The 20,015-nt window shown below is 40.8% G+C and overlaps 1 protein-coding gene across 8 annotated transcripts in view; it reads left to right on the top strand.

The window, feature by feature from the left end:
• Positions 1 to 20,015, top strand: part of ablim3 (actin binding LIM protein family, member 3) — a 44,618-nt gene that overhangs the window by 4,346 nt on the left and 20,257 nt on the right. For all 8 annotated transcript variants that reach the window (XM_040016573.1, XM_040016568.1, XM_040016567.1 and 5 more), the window contains exons 2-3: positions 5,372 to 5,506; positions 18,839 to 19,022. In XM_040016573.1, the coding sequence (XP_039872507.1) occupies positions 5,372 to 5,506; positions 18,839 to 19,022 (319 nt within the window). The remainder of the gene's footprint in view (positions 1 to 5,371; positions 5,507 to 18,838; positions 19,023 to 20,015) is intronic.

The following is a 20,015-nucleotide window of genomic DNA, read 5'->3' as shown; positions in this document are numbered from 1 at the left end:
GACATGATGTTGCTTTGTTGTGAAATTATATATCAGAATTACAAAAGCATTGCTTATGATTTATGTGGTGTTGCACTCACAAGTTGATTAACTGTTAAGATTATTATCAGATAACAAACTTTTTTGATCATCTGACAGATGTTTCCGTGCTATACATTACTGTGTAATCTTTGAACATTAGAGAAACCAAGACATTCTTCAAATCTTTGTTTATGGGCCTTTTTGTCCAAAGTTTGGTCTTCAATAAGTGAAATGCATGGCTGACTTGGCAATTCAAGAATATTCTACTTCTTTGCTTTAATAAACAGCTTTGGCTCTATGGTTTGGATCATTGTTCATCTGTATTATGAGACGTCGCCCAATCAATTTGACTGCATTTAGCTGGATTTAAGAAGATGTCTCTGAATACCTCAGAATTCTTTCGACTGCTTCTGTCCTGTGTCACATCATCAATAAACACTAGTGATCCCAGTGCCATTGGCAGCCATGTACACCCAAGCCATGGCACTGCCATCACCATGTTTTAGAGATAATATGATATGCTTTGGATCAGGAGCTGTTCCACGTCTTTTCCATACTTTTTTCTTGTCATCATTCTGGTAGAGGTTGGTCTTTGTCTGGTCCAAAGAATGTTATTTCTAGAATTGTGCTGGCTTTTTTATATGCTTTTTTAGCAACGTCCATCTAGCTTTTCTATCCTTGAGGCTTATGAGTGGCTTGCATCTTGCAGTGAACCCTCTGTATTTACTTTCATGCAGTCTTGAATTTATGGCGGACTTGGATATCGATACACCTCTCCTCCTGGAGAGTGTTGTTGGTCACTTGGTTGGCTGTTATGAAGGGGTTTCTCATCACCATGGAAATGATTCTGCGATCATCCACCACTGTTGTCTTCTGTGGACGTCCAGGTCTTTTTGCATTGCTGAGTTCAGCAGTGCTGTCTTTCTTTCTCAGGATGTACCAAACTTTAGATTTCACAACTCCTAATATTGCAGCAATTTCTCATATGGGTTTTTTCTGTTTTCGCAGCTTTAGGACGGCTTGTTTCACTTGCATGACCGCATGTTGTCTGTTTACAGCAAAATCTTCCAAATGCAAGCACTGCACCTTAAGTCAACTCCAGACCTTTTATCTGCCTAATTGATAATGACATAATGAAGGAATTACCCAAATCTGGCCCATGTTAAAGAGCTGAAACTTGTAAACTCTTCATCCAATTTAATTGTGGATACACTAAAATGAAAGCTACAAGTCTACACATTATGTCCATGTCCATTATATAACTATAACTGGAAAATATTTCAGTAAACAGTTTAAAAAAAACAACCCTTCAGTACGTCAGTATCCTAACTACATCAGTTCTGGGATCTTTTTTTCCGATTGTTTCACATTGCAAAAGAATAACATGGAGCTCATGGCAGTCAAATGTTTGTACACTTGAGTCATCTGCAGTCCTTATTTGTACTCTGTTTTTACACTGTTTTCATACTTGGACAATGAAAACCTCTGTAGGCCTACTCTTTTCCTGGTTGTGTCGTTAAGGGAATCGATAAAGAATGAGACCCATGAGCAGAACTGATAATAACACTGGTATCAATAACATTTTTTCAATATCTATGCTTGTGGTTTTTTACTCTCCAGCCTGTATAGACAGTAACAATAGCTGGATCTAGGCTGAGTATTTTGTTCTTGATCAAATAATGCTTTTTAAAATTTGCCACCAAGACACACATGTGACTTTAGGCTTGTAGAAAACAAAAGCTAATATAATTCATAGAGAAGTTGGGGTTTTTCCCAGTCATTTTAACAAAGTGAGTCTTTTAGAGCCAGCATCTAGCTGCCGTACTTCTCAAGTGGCTCCAACTTTTGGCATTGCTGGTTGCCGCTTGGATTTCATGGCACTTTAGAGTTTTATAAGAGGATTTAGTGTCTGGATCAGAAAACGGCAAAAAACAGAATTTGAAAAATTCATCAGCAGCTTTCTCTAAAGGGCTTGAGTTGTCGCCCAGATACATGAGCGACATTAGGCATTGATGTTTTGCTACCAGCTGTCTAATTGTCCAGGAAGATGCCTGCTGAAAAATTATGGATGAGATTCTCACAGCTTGTGATAGATTATCTGCTACCTTACCAGACACCACAGCTCTGTTGCTAAACTACAAGTTGATGGTTTTGCATCAAAATGACTGTCAGTCAAGTCTTTTTGCAAACTTCTCAAACTGCAGTTCCTATGCTATGGATTTTAAACAATAAAAATTACAATTTTAAGATGACTACCAAATAAGTTTCTCTCTGTAATGAATTCACCTTGATTTAAGTCTTGTGTCTGTGGTCTTTGTTCAGTAGAGATCAATTTCAATTTGTTAGAATTCAACAATGAAATTTAAGTTTTTGAAAACCAAAGAAAAAGCTTTGGAAACTAATCACAGATTGCAAAGCAGTTCTTTTCCTTTTAATAATTAATCTTAATTCCTAAAGGTCTTTGTATTGGCTCGCTTAGAATGTCCTATTCTTTTTCTCATTGCTACTCAGCATCCCTCATGACTGAACCCACAGCATGTCTTTCCCTGGGGCTGTCAGGTCAGGGGTAGAAATAGCAGCAACCTCTCAGTCCCTGGGGATGTTGTCTGCCTCTCTGACCAAAGCCCTGTTGTTATCACCTGTTACCAAAGGCTGTATTCTTCCAGGCTACTCTCAAATGATTTGGAGTCAGTGGATTAAACTGGTAGTCTGGTGGCCATAATTTAGAAGAACGACTCAACACCTCACTAGGGGAGAGGAAGGAGGATTGTTAGAGAGGTGCCTATAAGGGGCTTGGACTTGGAGAGCTTTGCTGCAGTTAATGAGAGTGAGCGTGTTGACACAATTAGATAGAGTTACATAATGCTTCGGCTCCTGAGCGTCTTTTGGACCTGGATCCTCGGCTGTCTTTCTCTTTCTGTCACAGACATTCAAGAGGTTAAACAAGCACCTAGATCATTAAAACAGACTTGTTGAGTGTTTGAAAAAAATTCTTGCCATTTACCTCACCCCTGCCTATAATTTAAGTACCTGTTGATAACTGCCATTCCTTACCACGGTCAGATTTGAGCTACATTGTTAATTTTTGTACAATGTTACCTACCTGTGTTGTGTGCCAGAGGTTTGTTCTGGCCCAGATTAAGAAGGTCAGACCTGTAAGTAAATACTCTGTCTTTTACAGGTGTTGGCACGGGCTTACATTTTCTGCCGTTAGCTCCCATCATCTCTCATGTCCACCTGCTGGGAACAACGTTAATGAATAGTTGTTTTTTACATTAATAAAAAAAACTAAAAAGACAAAAAATAGATAGTTTTACGGAAGTGCTATTGTTTGAACCATCGCCTTTGCACTTATCAGTCAGGGTAGTGCTGCCAACATTGTGAGGAAAGTTATGGATTTACAGAGGCTCCAGTGTGGGAGGTGGGGAGTGGGAAAAATATGCTTGCATATTTCCAGTGCCCACAACTCTGTCCATAGTGAGAAAATACACAGCTACAGTTATGCCTACATGCATGTCCTCGTGTTCACGTGCGCAGTGAATATCCTGTTGTCAACTTCGAGGCACGCAAGGAGCGCTCAGACTCTGAGATGTGCAAGGCCCTTAGACTGTTTAAGTGATGCCAGCCCTTTGGGATTCACTCGGTGAAATGGAATCGGTAGCACTGTCATGGCAGCCCATATGCTGCTGCTGCTTTGACTTTAGCAGCGCAATCCTTCACTTAGCTATTCAGGTAGTCAAGGCCAGCTGGTTACCCAGCCATTACACCCCTTCCACAGAGAGTGTGACCTCTCATACTGCTTTGAAAGATAGAGATAAATAAGTGATAAATCCCAGCTCTTTTGCCATAATATATATATATATATATATATATATATATATATATATCAATATTGAATGACTGGTTGTCCATTATCCATTTCTTTGCCTGTGGATTCAAGTGTGTTTACAACCCAGAGGAGAAGATGGATCTTTAAAGAGCCCTTAATAGCCTAAGAGATTTAGATTCAGTTAATAGAATATTTCTACCTTTTTTCCTTGTGTTTGCATTTATTCCGATACTCTTAAGGTTTTCTGTGTGAACGTGCTTTCCTGACTGTGTGAAATAGCTATTGGGCTTGCAGGAGTCTGACATGTAAGGTATAATGAGGTAAGGGGATCCATCTCGCTTTCTCTACTAGCAGTGTGTGTGTGCGTGTCTATATGTGTGTGTGTGTATGTTTGTGTGTGTCATCCTGTATAACTGTGTGAAAAATAGAGACAGTGAGAGAGAAAGCCTGGAGCTTACCAAGCTTACATAGGTGTCAGACCTCACAGCTTCAGAGCAAGTGTTGACAGAGCTACACACTGATCTTATTGTTTGAACTGCACACAGTGGAGTCTGTAATGTACTCTCTCCTCAGATAACACTTGAAAATGAAAAGCCGCGTTATGTCTTTCACCCATTAGCAGAAGTATTATTATGCTGTTTAAAGAAATGGTCTGTATTTGTATAGCGCTTTACTTGTTCCTAAGGACCCCAAAGCGCTTTACACTATACACAATCATCCACCCATTCACACACACACAGGTGATGGCAAGCTACATTGTAGCCACAGCCGCCCTGGGGCACACTGACAGAGGCGAGGCTGCCGGACACTGGCGCCACCGGGCCCTCTGACCACCATGACTGTCCAAGCCGGGGCTCAAACCAGCAACCTTCTGATTACAAGTCGAACGCCCAACTCTTGAGCCATGATCGCCCAAAGAAGATATTGTGTATACTGTATAGTTTCTCTGAATCACATTTGTGTGACTGACAATGGCAATATCAAACTACATTAGTATGTAATTTTGAGAAAAGATCATCTGCTGCGATTGCAGCTGAGCTTGATTCCCTGGCCTGCTTGAACTCATACCAGACTCCGTTTATACTGCATATTAAAATCAGAATACTTTATTAATCCCAGGGGGAAGTTGATTAAATTTAGTTTAAGAGGGCAAGAATTTAAAAAATCAAGAAATAGTATTAAAAAAATGGCAGGAACGACGGCAACATGTCCATGCAGGTTAATGCACACACACACACACCCATGTATATATATATAGATAGATATAGATATATATATAGATACAAGTAACTATAACTTAGTGTCTTTAAAAGCTAGCATCAGTTACATATAAAAGGCCTGTGAAGCTTAGGACTTTGTCAGAGGTTGAGAACTGCAAATGTGCTTTGAGAGAGAGGAAAACTAAATCTTAAGGAAACTGGGAATGGGAACAGTCAACACAACTTTCAAAATTGTGTTTTAATGTGTGTGTTAGCGGACCATAGCTGAGTTCAGTAAATGTTCTTTTTATGCCTTCATCAGCTTATCGCCAAGACTCAACAGGCGGTCAGCGGAGCTCTGGGCCAATCCGGTGCCAGCGATGTCGGGAAGTTTGCAAAGGCGAAGTGGTACGAGTACAAGAGACCCACTTTCATGTCAAGTGTTTCACCTGCACCGGTAAGAAATGAATCAGTTATATAAAAATCACACAAACTGGAGCTGCCTTGCACAGTTCCTAAGCCTGGGTGGCCATGGTTAGAAAGAACTGGGAATTCCAGTGGTAGGCCAGAAACAAGACATCTATCTTGGTCACGTCTTCGTCTGCTGAGCACACACCCACATGCACGCTTGCAGATACTGCCCATGCATTTTTTCATCCGTCTTCTAGCGTACATGCTGAGTGCTACTATTAGTAAACGGTGGGGATTGGAATGGATCAGAGGTGCTTTGCAGGCGACTCAGGCTCCTGCTAAGGTAGCCTGTTAATTTGCTGGCAACTTAAAAGAGATTGTATGCTGTGGATTAATGAGACTGATTTAGCTTTGCAGTGGAAGAGCACCGGTGACCTCCAATAGAAACAATGGTGACATAGTCACACACCCTCTTAGTGTAGGAGTTGTGTGGAATCCCTTTCACTTTTGTAATTTGTGTTTGTCTATTGTGTAAAGCACATTTACATGGCAGCCTGCTCTATGACATGTTTTACTGCAGGGTTAATTGACATTTTGAGAGCTACACACCCAGGTAAAATGTACACTGGTTATGCTGTAGACTTTGGAGGCAAAATGTATTCACACTGTGACCAACTGACATTCAAGTTGAGGGAAATTTAGGAGGTTGACAGTCTGATGAATGGGATTTGTATTTTTATGTGGCTCAGCAAAAATCAGACTGACTCATAGTTCATTTCAAATGCAAAACTGACATGTACAATTGGCAACATTTGCAGAGTGAAGGGCAAGTCTGAAAGGGGCTCGTGATAAGCACGTGTCTGTGCAGGTGTAAAATGAAAACTGGAAATGAAAGAAACGAGGAATGCTGTTTGTCACACTGCTGTACAGCCTTGAGCAAGCGCTCTCAGAATTATGTTAATAGTTCCACACTAAAACAAAGACAGTCAGTAAGTTGTGGGTTACTTATCAGTTCTTTGTAACATTTGAGACCAAAACTGTTACAGGACAAATGAAAAAGGAATCGCCTTGCCACATCTTTTCTGTAATATGTTTGCATTGGTAGCACGAGTTGCTTAGAGGAATGGTTTATTATCGTTTAATGCTCTACAAGGGATTTGGAGCAAACATTTATTATATTATATTATATTATATTATATTATATTATATTATATTATATTATATTATATACACCCAAATCAATCGACAGTGTGCTAAAAGAGTCTTGAGCCACGCCTCATTTCTTTATATTTTCCTTCCAAGCAGCCAAGCTTTCTTGTAAATTTTTAAAGTGGTTTTAATCAATAGTTTGTAAAGGATTTGTAAAGGTCTTTAAAAAAAAATTCTGTGGACATTGGCTACTTTTTCAATCATTCTCTGTTCAGTTATTATACCTGACCATTTTAAAAGGAATATTTTTTTTTATAAAGCCCTTTAATTATGAAGTACAAATTATTCAAGCGCAAAAATGGCGAGGGATGAACCAGTGTTGCATTACGCATAACAGCTTAACAAAGAAGCATTTTTTTTGTATCTTTAGGCACTTTGCTAGCATCAGTCTGTTGCAAAAACACATAATTTTTTCCATTTCTTTATATGAATATTACAAAAGTGCCAAAAATAAAGCAGTTTGACAAGCACAAAACTTTATGTTTGCACCAACAAAACGAGAACAAAAAGAGCTATTAGCTGAAAGCTTGGCAAATCTCAGCATCCTGTGCAGCATGTCCGTAAAAAAAATTGAAGAAACTGCACAATTGAAGGACAAAAAAAAAGAAGTGACAGAGCTTAAAAAAAATCAAATGAACTGTTTCTGAAAGTCATGTCCTTAGGAAACAGCAAACAAATGAGCTAATAGATGCATCTGGTCAGATTTTCATCCACCACGCAACAACATTGTGAAAGTGTACGACTGTTAAAGCGTGATTTAGGGTCCTGCAAATTTGTCTGTCGAGGGGGGTTTTTACCCATCGCAGACATGCTCCTTTGTAGTCCTCCAAAATCCTAACTGCATCCAGTCACTGCATCCAGTGACATGGAGTTAGCCAAATGCTGATTGGTTGACAGGTATGGTGGAGGAGCTCACCAGGAATGGAAGAACTTCAGAAAAAAGATAAAGAAAATACACAAAAAAAAGCACAGACAGTAGTGGACACCTTTTATTGTTTTTAACACTGGTTTCCCATCAGCTCTTTGAATGTTATAGCTTTGCTCTTCTCCACGGCTGGCTGACGCACCAACAATAGCACAAGTAAGAGTTGTCCACAGACTGGTTGTACCACATACTTTGTACACTGCTTACATCTGATAACAGAGCTCTCTGCAGGTGCACGGGTTATCCCGGGACTACCAGCGGAATATGAATACACTACCCCTGCTGAACCATAAATTCGCCTTCATGCCTTCATTTTCAGTGTGACAATGATCCCAAACTCATTGCCAATGCAGTAAAAGCATACCTGGATAGAAAAACCACACAATGGAGTACTGTGAGTCAGTGATTGGTCGCCCCAGAGCTCAGACCCCAACATTATTGAAGCAGTGTGGGATAATTTTGACAGAGAATGGAACTAACGGCAGCCGACATCCAAAAAAGAGCTTTGGAATGTCCTTCAAGAAGCCTGGAGAACTATTCCTGTAGACTACTTAAGCAAATGACAAGAAAGCTTTGCTCAGAGAGTTCAGGCTGTGCCAAAGAATAAATGCTGTCGTACCAAAAATTGAGTTTCAAGCTCATTAGAATTGTGCAAACTCTTCCACTGTAAACATTATTCAGTGCAAATTTTTAAAAAATGAAAAAACAAAAAAAAAAAACAGAAAAAATATTATTTCTTTTTTTTTTTTTCATTTCCTGTTTTTTTTTTTTGTGAGACAGGACAACTGTCTTTTTCTTTTTTTTAACACCCTGACAACTTTTTTACATAAGGAAACATCCTGAGTAGTAGGGCTGGGCCATATCATACCGTTCACAGTAATACCGGTATAATGTTGGGCAATGATAAGAGAATGAAATATCGTGATAGAATATGGGTAAAACGCGCATGCGCAGTGCATTTGTTTTCATACGCGCATGGCGGAAAAAGCATGGCGGCGACGGAGAATGTGAAAGGCGAAAGCAGATCGTTGAATGAAGAAAATGAACCAGAATTGGTTTTTAAAAATGTTGCAACTTCAGTGGTGTGGAACTGGTTTAGCTTTCGTCCGTCAGATACACAACAAAGCACTATTTTTGGTAGAGCATGCTAGCGGGCCGTCGTTATTACCGTGTTTTTTTGGAAAATACGGCACACTTAAAATCAATCCTTTGATTTTTCTGAAAATCGACAGTGCCCCTTATAATCCCGTGTGCCTTATGTTTGAATTCTGGTTGTGTTTACTGACCTCGAAACGATTTTATGTGGTACACGGCGCTCGAAAATCTGTCAAATGTTTTAGAACGACTTTGCTAAGCTACGAACCCGCACAGCTTGATGGATTGTCGGAGCATTACGGCTGTAATGCACATAAAAAACAGCTGTTGTTTAAGTGAAAATACATTGATGGGGTTTTTTGCACTAATAAAGTTGTGGAGTTGTAAAGTATTTTGTCTAGTGTCAATTATATCGTCAGTTATATCGTTATCGCAAATTTTCAAATGTATATCGTGATAAATATTTTTGGTCATATCGCCCTGCTCTACTGAGTAGTCTTTAGATAATCGTGAAGCAATGGTGGGTAAGTTGGGTTTGTTATTCTCTGCACTACAGTGCTGTGCAGCTCCCAGACGTTCTACAGTTGATAAACTCACAGAAGGCTATTCTTCTGAGGATTGTTGTTACATCTAGCTGTCACACATGTAAAAAACCCCAAAAAAAGCTTATTGTGCACACATGCAGTTGTGTTTATAAGCACGCACGTCTACTGTATACATGTGTGCACGCTCACTGTGGTTGTGTGGGGTTGCTGTGGTAACGATGTGAAGGGGCACCCGGGCCCTGGTTGGTGGATATTCTCAGCATCTCTATGGTCCTATTAACCAATCGAAAGGCTCTGTTCTGTGCCCCAGAGAAAAAGGGGGGCAGAGCACCGAAACCGAGCAGAAAAGAGAAAAAGAGGGGGGATGGGGGGTCGTTTGTGTCGCCTAAACATTACATCATCACTTGAGTATAATGCCAGTCTGATTCTCACTTTCTTTTCTTCCTCTTCCTCGCACTCGTAGCAGCGCGATGCTAATGGAAAGCTGTCACTGATCGCATCATCTTAGCCTACACCTATCTGACAAATCTCTCCCCTCGTGTTCCAGACAGTTCTCCTGCTCCCATGAGGCAATGGGGGACTATTGTGTGGCCAGGCTCTGACACAAACCTGCCCATAATATGCTCTCCCGTATGGACTGCTGCACACCCAGCAGTTTTCTAAAGCTTTTATTGTTCAGTGTGTAAATCCCCCTCACACACAAACATGTTCCATGTTCCGTTGAACTTCGCAAACTCCATCTTTCCCCTTTTGTCTGCATTGACTTTGGCTTTTAGTTTGTTCTCTGTATATTTTTCGAGAGTGTAAAAATGTCCTGAATGCATTGGTAGGATTTTTCCCGTGTCTGTCCATCTCTGTCATGTGTTTTTTCTGATTCTTCTTCTCTCTCTCTCTTTTGCTTTCTCCATCTTCTTCTTTTTCCTCATGACAGTCACTCAAGCATGAAATCAATTTCTCATCTCGGGGCAGGATGACATTGGCAAGCGGTGTGTGCAATTTGGAGGCTAATGGCTAAACTGTATTATGCCAACACACCGTAGTGAAAATTCACTGCCCGGCAGCCAATATCTTTATCTATCACTCCTGGTTATGAACTTTGAGACCGGGATGTGTTTCATCATTTGATTTTGCGCTTTCCTGGCCTTTTTTTCTTTTCTTTTTAGAAATCAGAATGAGTGCGCAGGTTATTGACCTTGACCATTTCCTTCATCTTCACTGTGAAACTATGACAAAAAATCTCCCTCCTGTTTTTCCTACTTCTCCTTTTCTGTCTGTATTGCATCCAGCCCCCTTTTCTCCTCAAAAGGGCTGACTATGCCCCACTGAATAGCTCCTGATCATTCAGTCTTAAAAAGTCTGACACTCAGTTACTGTCTCCCACATTCTCTTAGCATGTAAAAACACATATGGACATACAGCCACATCATTTATCATTTCATTCTCCCTCTATCTTTGCCCACACTTATGAACCTTCTGCATGCTACATTACCATAATTCATCTCTCATGCATTAGTTAGAGGAGGAACAGATCACTAATCATCTCATTTGAACCCATTATACCGCAGCTGATTACGGCATAAAAAAGCAGCCACGCAATCAGCTGGAAAATATCAAGACAAAAAAAGAAGAAGAAGTATGGAAAACGCTGAAGACAGAAGCCAGCTCACAGAATGATTAAACAGCCCCTGAATACATGCATCCTGTAGCGCTTGTCAGCAGCTATAGTGTGTAACGATGGAGTGTTCTATTACTGCTATATGGGCTGACTAGTGCATACTGGTTCAGTGACATAGTGACCACATTTACCCAAAGCATAATTGGCACTCTTAGATTCCAGCAAAAACAGAGGGAGCCTGTCAGTGTCACAAGCATAAGGCTAACTCAAACATAAATCAAGGTGCTTGCTTCCTATGCAGCCAGCTCACAGACTAACAAAGAACACAGACACAGAGAAGCAAATATCCAAACAGAGCAGGAGACAGATGCAAACACAGACACCTTTGCACATAAACTGCAAACCTGCTCCCGGTAGTTATTTATTTTCTGAGACAAAGCAGATTTCTCTCATAAAACAGCGCTGAGGGGAATAGAAGATTTATTCAGACAGGTCAGATAAATACTTGACTGCTCCGCTAATGCACCCTTTCTGGCTGATATTCTCACCGGGGCTTTTATAAAGTAGCAGCATCTTTGGCTCTTTCTCTGCAGATCTGTCTCAGTCAATCCAGCCTCCCTTTGGAAGCCATCAGCCCCCATCATATTAACATCAGCCTACTGTACTGTACTGCCACTGCTCTCTGAAGGCAAGGGGAGAGACTGTAATGGAGAGAAGTACAGTGGGGAGTAGAATATAAAAAAAACAAAGAGAGAAATAAAGACAGCAAGGTTATGAGGAGAAACAGAGAGACAGACACAGAAAAAGCACAAAAAACCACACAAAAAAACGAGGGGGTTACAGGAAAGGGGAGCTTCCTGTAGCTATAGCAACCGCTGGTACGCCGGTCCAATCACCACGCCAATGCATGGTTGCTAGGGAGAGATTCTGGCGGAGGGAGAAGGGAGTGTGGCAGGAAGTGGCGCTTTTCCCTTACGACTCTGGATTCGGTTTAGATGGCAGGCATTATACCTCTGTTCGTTTCTCATACGAACATGGCTTTCACATACTGAGAACCTTTTTGTTTCCTCTAGGTGTGTCTGTGTGTGCTTGCTTGGAACAGTGAGGTGCAGCTTCCTAGGTGTGCAAGTGTCTTCTTCAGAGAAGGAGTCTTTTCTTGATTGTAAAGAAGAAGCCGTGTTAGACAAGTGCATTCGGACATACCGACAACTGGAGCATGTTTAGGGCTTATTTCAAAGCGTCATCTGTAGCCGTCTGGCTGTCTCTGTGTGTCTGTGATCTCGTTCATGTCTTGTTTTCCCTTCCCCTCAGAATCTCTCATCAGCTCTCTTAGGGTTAAAAGCTGAAGGCCTCAGTCTGCTGGTATGAAGAGACTCCACTGGGCTACCATCTGTCTCCATCAACTACAGCAGCCAAATATGAGGGAAGCCCTGCCACTCATGCATGCTTTCTCTCTGCTTTAGCCTTTAGCTGTCCACCCGCCTCCTCCTTCTCTTGCCCTTTCCTATAAAAACATCTCCGTCTATCTTCTATTGCCGTTTTCCTTTAGACGTGCTTGAAGCAGAGCTCAAGGGGTGGCAGCACTGTCCAGTTGGTCCAGACAAAAATATCCCAAAAACTACTGGATGGTTGAACCTTACTACATCTCTTGATATGAATCAGAAGTTTAGTTATTTACTGAATTCACCTGATTAATTGTCACAAATTTGGTATGGATCTATAAATTCTTCATAGACAATGAATTCATGCTGTCATCAGTTCACTTGTATGCATATTGCTAAGTAGTGAGCTTTAGCATGCTAATACATTAAATTAAACTGCATGCACTGTAAGATATGTGCAAAAGCTCAACCTGCATTACCTGCATATCAACTGTACGCCTCTTAAGAGTATTGAGATTGAAGCGCAGTGCCTCACAGAGCTGCTAGTGTGCCTTTTGTCTGTCTCCTCTTCCTGTTTGTCTGACCCCTTCTTCCAGCGCCCCACGATTTGGCACAACTTGAGAAAACGCATTATTTACTCTTGAAGTGTTCCCTCCTGTCAGAGAGCCTCAGATCCGGGGGGACAGGGAGAGGGCAGCGAGGGCCCCATGTTGGTACCACAGATGTGCGTCTGAAGTTCTTTCTCTAATGAAACTTGTCACTGCCCCACTACTAAATGTCCCTTTGCTAAACTATCTGTGACTGCCTGTATTTTCCTGCAAAAGGTTGGGAAATTAGCACAATGCTGACAGCAATTAAAATGTGCCGCGAGGCTACTTTACGATACTGCAAAAGCATGTCGATTCACTTAATAGCACATTATGAAAATCTAAGTGTGGCGTAATAAGCAGTGGGAAAAAGTTACAGTGACAGACAGAGCAAGGGAAGGAACACTGTAAAAAAAAAAGGCGAGGTTGTGTTGAGGTACAGCTCTGTAGTGGTGAGAAGAGAGGGTGCAAATTGAGATAAAGCGGAGACTTTGTGCTCAGAGCCACAAAAATTTGGAAGCAGTCTTGAAACGGAAAGTCACAGACAGAGAAGGGGAGAAATGGGGGGGGGGGTTGACGGGGTTGACGGACTATTTTGGAGTTCCGTTTTGGGCTGACTTTCAGAAGGGAATTTTAATTGCGTCTGTTGGCTGGAGATAAATACCCAATCAGGCAGACCCCCCGTGGATGCCTAATCAGTGCTGTTATAATGACCACAGCTGCAGACACCAGCCTACATGTTAACCTCTAATAAGGAGACTTATAATCTCTAGATGCTTCCTGCACAGCCCCAGAATGAAATACATCAAGAAGACAAGCGTCATCCTTTGGTTTCCCTCATTAGCATGTCATTCAGGGAGAGAGCATAAAACAAGAAAATAAATGAAATTAAGTGTTTGATCTAATTTGGTTCTGCAAAGCTCGTCTTTATTTAGGCATTTAAATGACAATAAATCTCCACGTCTCCACGGAATAATACACATTTCTTACACAAACAAACAAAACAGTCTTTTTATTGCCTTTTGAGTTGTGCACATCGATGTGGGATGTGCACAGTAAAAATCCTCACGGTCTATTCAGAGGATATTAAAGCAGACCAGAAAAGTTTTCAGTCGGTTGTGCTGGGCTCTTGTTTTTATGGGTGTGTGCCCGCACCCATGTGGTGCTGGTTGTGTGGCTCTAACCAAAATCTTTCTTCTTAAAGCCAAGCTGGGCCACAACTGTGCAGCAGCAGCAGAGACACCGGATTCAGTCCCAACTCCACCCACTGTGCTGGCACCTAAAATTCTGAGGGATGAGCTTAGAAAATATGCTTGATGGTCACAGTTGAATTGGGAGTACTTGGAAAGTAGAAGGACTCCTTCTGAGTAGGCTTGTAAAAGTGGAAAGCTTTTTAGGAAAGTGTTATGAATGGCACTTTTTTTTCAAATATCTAAAAAGTGTAATTTTCTTTTGGTTACTCACTCAGGTGCACATTACAAAGTGATTACCCTGTTAAAGCAAACAAGCAATACTTGTAGTTTGATCTGATGTAATGATTGATTCGTAGTAATAGGCATGTTTGTAGTTACAGAAATATTGTGGAAAGTCTTTAAATCCAATAAAAAGAGTAGCTGCAGGTTAATTCATCATTAATGTCTGCTAAAGATTGTTTGTTTAGGTTAGAACTATATAAATCAGAACATGGTATAATCCTTTATGTCACAATTACAGTAACAGAGAACCTGGCTACAGATCATCAGATTATGAAAGACGAGGTTTGGTATTTACAGCTTCCCGTTCAACTAAAGCTTCTCCGAATGAGTTACCACCAGTACCACCACCACCTCATCACTCAAACTGGGACCTAGCTGTCTCTAGGGCAACCGTGGAAGGTTTATATCCTCCTGGCAACTGGGTAAGGGGGGGAAGTCCTTTGCAATGCAACCGGCTTATCGCCTGAAGAAAACAGCGCGATAAGCCAACAGGTGAACCACACATCTCTCCCGTCCAATCCAGGCTGAGCTGATCAGTTCAGCTGGCTGTGATTCGATCCAGCATCCATATGCTTATATATACAGTGCTTTAGGCTAATTGAGCAGATTTCACTTATTTAGAAATCAATCTGGGCCAAGACTGAAAAGCAAATCATTTTGAGAACGAGGGTGGAGAGACTGAGGAAAAGAGAGAGGCAAGCGAGAACCAGACGAAATTTAGTTTGAGAAGATGAAAACATTGTTTTTATTAAGTGATTGGCATTTCAAGACACAATGATTTTTTTTTCCATGGTGAAAACATTAATAGATGTGGAAATATTTACCCTCTCATTCCCTTTTTTCCGTAAAGGAACTGGATAGCCTGTGATTTGGGTTTCTGGTAAGAGCCTTAGTAAGTCTGGCTCAAAATGCAGTCGAGGCACTTCTTGAAGCTATGTGCCATTGTTCAGTGGTTCTGGAAATGTGGTTGGCGCAGGCACACACACACATTTATATAAACAAGCTATTTTATATCTGAGAGCTGTGGATCTCCTTATGGATCTTCTTATGCTCCTCTACTGCAAATCTGCACCCACTTTGCCTCAATGCCAATGACCTGTCAAAATGATAAAGATCTGCTGCGATCGCATCTCAGTGTGCACGCTGTCCAGTTCTGTCATGCTATCTCTGCATACGCAGTGTGCCACCTCATCGGGGATGGATTTATGTGTCTCCATCCTCCTGAGGGAGATTGTTTTGTTTTTAAGTGAGGGCCCATTGATCTTTTATTACACCATTAAGTCAATGTGCTCCACTCATAAACAGCTTGAGATTAAATGAGCCCCTTTGAAGGGTTTATGTGTATGTCTGCATGTCTGTGAACTCTCAGCCTGCCAACAAAAATTGAAAACTGGGCGGCTGTAGGGAGCCAAGTACTGCCTAGAGCAGCAGCTCAGTCTCTGTAGTATGTGGCCAGTATAAATCCATTTATTATCAGTAAGTTATTGGTATTGAAGGTGATTCATTCCATCGTAAGAAGAGTGATGCCTTGGTAAATGAAGATATTTATTTACTGTGGCAGTCATTTAGCAGCAGTTAACCTGATACTGTTAACCTACTGATTTTCCCTAAAGCTTATATTTCCTTTACATATGATAATGATAGTCAGTGGTTTGGCTTCAGTGTAGAAACACAGGAGAGTTTCTCATGCATCCAGAGTTTCACAAAATAACATCATGGCATTCATATTTCAATGCATTATTTTTTTTTCACAGTTATTGAGGTCAGGGTCGTGGTGGGAGGCTGTAGCTTATTCCAGCTGTCATAGGACAAAGGGTACATCTTGGGTAGGCCACCGCTCCATCATCGGCTGATTAAAACATCTGAGTGAAAATTAAACACACACAGAAACACACACACCGGAGTTCAAATTTAGAAACATGGGAGGCAAATGCTGGATGTGTTTCTAACTCACTGACCATTGCTTGCAAGACCTCCTGCTTCACCAGGGACATGTGATGTATTTCTGCACAGAATCTGCTCTGGTCCAACAACACCACAAGTTCACCTGTCTTTTTTAAGGTCATTTATGCAAGAGTCTCTGTGTTCAGCAGGTGATGTTTCCACATGGAACAAGCACCATAACACTATCATGTCAAAAAGAGTTTATTAATACTTACCAGCTCAGACCTACTGCTTATTGATATAGTTTTTAATACATAATTTCCTGACATCATAAACACTGAATATTCTGTCTAGGTGTAGTGATAATTTAACACTCACTTATCATCCTGGAGGATGGGTTTTGTTTATTTTCTAACTGCTGCTACATGTTATTAGCTACTTTCATGGGACTCTATGCACTCCTGTGAAAATTAACTACACGTCATGATTTAGTATCTTGTAGAACCACCTTTAGCACTTGGAATAATTGATGTTTTGGAGGAATTTTGGCCCCCTCTTCTTCACAACAATGCTTCAGTCATTGAGGTTTGCAGTTGTTTGTTTATGCACCACAGCATTGAGGTCTAGACTTTGACTGTGCCACTGCAGCACCTTGTTTCTTTCATTTTCAGGTGGTCTGTTGTAGATTTTCTGCTGTGCTTGGGAATCACTGTCCTGTTGCATGATCCACATTTGAGTCTAGAATACTTTGGCATAAAGAGGAGTTCATGATTAGCTCAGTAACTGCTGTGTGCCCAGGTCCTAATTGTACTGTCGTGAAACTTAAGATCTAAAACGCTAACTGAGGTCTGTAAAGTCTGAGATGTAGCGCTTTTGTTTTTTCCAGTTCCACTGAGCATTGCAAAGTCTGACCTCTCGATGAATTTTCTAGGGATGTTTGTTTTTAATAATCTTCCTGGGAAGATTTAGGGATTGTGTTAAGACACATCTGAATGCTCCTAAACACCAAACTGTCACAACTTCTGGTTTCATAGAGGAGGTCACACTTGATGATGATCACCTATTCAAGTGCATATAGGAGCATCTGGTGATACTTAACCTCTTGAGGCCTGTAGAAGCAGTAATGGTTTACTTAGTTTTTCCGTTATGCACAGAACTGCATAAAGTCCTCTTACACTTTCTTTTTCACATGACTGTAAAGGTCTAAGATATAGAAAAACACAGATTGTACACTGAGTCTCTGAGTCAGAAATAATCAATTGTTATGAATAATGAATTAAGTTACCACTCCTTTGCTATGTGCATATAAGCACACAACTCACATGCTTTGGGGATACACATATGGATTCTGTAAGGGAGCCTATAAAGCAGCAAGGAAAGACTTCTACAAACAGCCTGAAGCATGAAATTCAACTAGAATTAAATTATGGTTTGTGACATTACCAACCTTAAACATGCAAACTGACGTTTTGAGTTCAGTCTGATGTGTATGGACATGTGTTCACACTGAAATGTGGGGAAAAAAACATGAGGTTTCGATTCAGGTTTTGTTATGAATGTAGAAAAAAGATCCCTATTTGATATTAGACCAATGTTTAGTGAGAAGTGTTTAGATAAGAATGATGGCTGGCTCCATCTGAAGCTTTGCCATCTGAACTGTTACAGTGGTTGCTGCTATGTTACATGATAATTGTATACTATACAGAAGTCTAATTACAGTGCCCGTGTCAGCAAATGAGTAATTACTGGGTCAAAGCTATAATGCCGAAAGAGAGGGTGAAGTTCAGCATTGGCAAAGGTTTACATACTCTTTATGTTGGTTTCAAGAATTTCTCATTTGGCTAAAACAATAAAAGAAACCCAAAATGTTTATACAAGTACCTCTCTAATGACCTTTATTAGTGCAATATGTATCAGGTAATAATAGTTTTTTCAGTCAGAGGTTCCAGTAATTGTCAGCCTTTCCTGTTGGTTAACTGCATAGGAAGAAACTAGAGACCATGCCGGCCGCTGATCTGTGAAAACGCCTCTCGGCTATATTGTTACACCCACTGGAATTCCCTCTCAGTTACACAGCAAAGGGCTGTAGCACGTACTGTCTGCTTAGGATCCACAATATATAGAAACACATACACAAACTGAGCACTTACCTTGTGCATACACAGCAAGAAATGTTGATGTCTTCTCCAGTGAAATGTAATGAGACCGTAGTGGATGTCCTGATGATGTTGGGAGCTTGTGGTTTGTTGTTTTGTCTCCTTCTTCACATTGTTTAGCACAAAATGACTTTTCCACTGATTATATAATTATATTCCCATCACTGCAAATTGGCTCACCACTGTCTGGAACTGAATAACTTCCCTAGCAGCCGTGTGTGAAGACAAACAGACACACACAGCACAACCAAGCACACGTATACACACACAAACAGGTAAAAAAGGAGGGCGCTCAGACTGAATGAAAAACGTGCTGACTGAAAAAAACATGTTTTGGTAGAGGAACAAAACAGAGAAAAAGAGCAGATGACAGATAAAGAAAAATGTGTTCTCTTAAAGCGGAAAACCAAAAATAGAAATAAAAACAGACATATAGAATTCTGTTTTGTATGCCTTACTGTTTCCAATGGCCCACTTTTCCTGTCTCTCACCATTCTGTCCACAGTGTGTAACTGTGATTTAGCACAATCTGGCTTCTTCCAGAAGAAGGGCGAATACATCTGTACAGCAGACTATCAGCGTTTGTATGGTACACGCTGTGACCGCTGTGACACCTTCATCACGGGAGAAGTGGTCTCTGCTCTGGGACGCACGTACCACCCCAAGTGCTTTGTCTGCAGTGTTTGCAGGTATGTATATTCCTTCTCAGAACACACACACAATACTATATACAAGTATGTATTCTGATGATGTTTATGTGCACCCAAAAGACTAAAGAACAGCACAAGAACTTTATTCTGAAATATGAATTTTAGGTCAAGTGATTGATGACTTCCGTCCATCTGTCCACAAAAAGTCATAACAATTGCTCGTCGTCCTACAGTAGTGGTCAGAATTTTATCTGACCGATCGTGGCTCAAGAGTTGGCAATTTGTCTTGTAATCGGAAGGTGTCTGGTTCGAGCCCCGGCTCTGACAGTCTCGGTCGTTGTGTCCTTGGGCAAGACACTTCACCCGTTGCCTACTGGTGGTGGTCGGAGGGCCCGGCAGCCTCGCCTCTGTCAGTGCGCCCCAGGGCAGCTGTGGCTACAATGTAGCTTGCCATTGTGTGTGAATTTCTAACACTGGAAAATAACTCAAAATGTTAGAAATATTCCAGTGTTAGAAAATCAGCACTGCTCAGTGTTAGTCTTTGTTAATCTTCAAAACTGACTAGGTTACTTTTAAACATATAACACTGTCAAAAGTGTTAATTTAACACTCAACAGTGTTGTATTTAACACTCAGAGGGGTGGACCCATATAGACACTCTCTAGTGTTAATTTAACACTGGAGATTTTGCTGTGCAGGAAGACTACCAACCACTGTTGTGGAAGCTAATGGGGTTCCTTATAAATAAACAAATTTCATGTGATTAAAAGTTGCCTATGCAACAGTTACCTTAGTTATTTTTGATTAGCTTGGAATTGGATATGTATGATTATAACAAATAAACAGTATAATATTGTTATTGGTAGCTACTATTTGCAGCATGCTCTCAGCATGCTGCTTTATGTATTGCACAAAAGATATGTGAGACCTGCCGGTTGACTTCTTTAGAGTATCTGTGCTTTTCTCAGTCTATTCTGTGAGACTTCATTAGTAATTTGTTAGAGAACAGCATGATAGAAACGACGGGAAATA

Source organism: Simochromis diagramma, unplaced genomic scaffold, assembly GCF_900408965.1.
Source record: "Simochromis diagramma unplaced genomic scaffold, fSimDia1.1 OVJJ01000685.1, whole genome shotgun sequence".
In the NCBI taxonomy this organism is placed as follows: domain Eukaryota; kingdom Metazoa; phylum Chordata; class Actinopteri; order Cichliformes; family Cichlidae; genus Simochromis; species Simochromis diagramma.
Note: the sequence above shows the minus strand (reverse complement) of the source record. Positions and strands in the feature narration are given on the sequence as shown.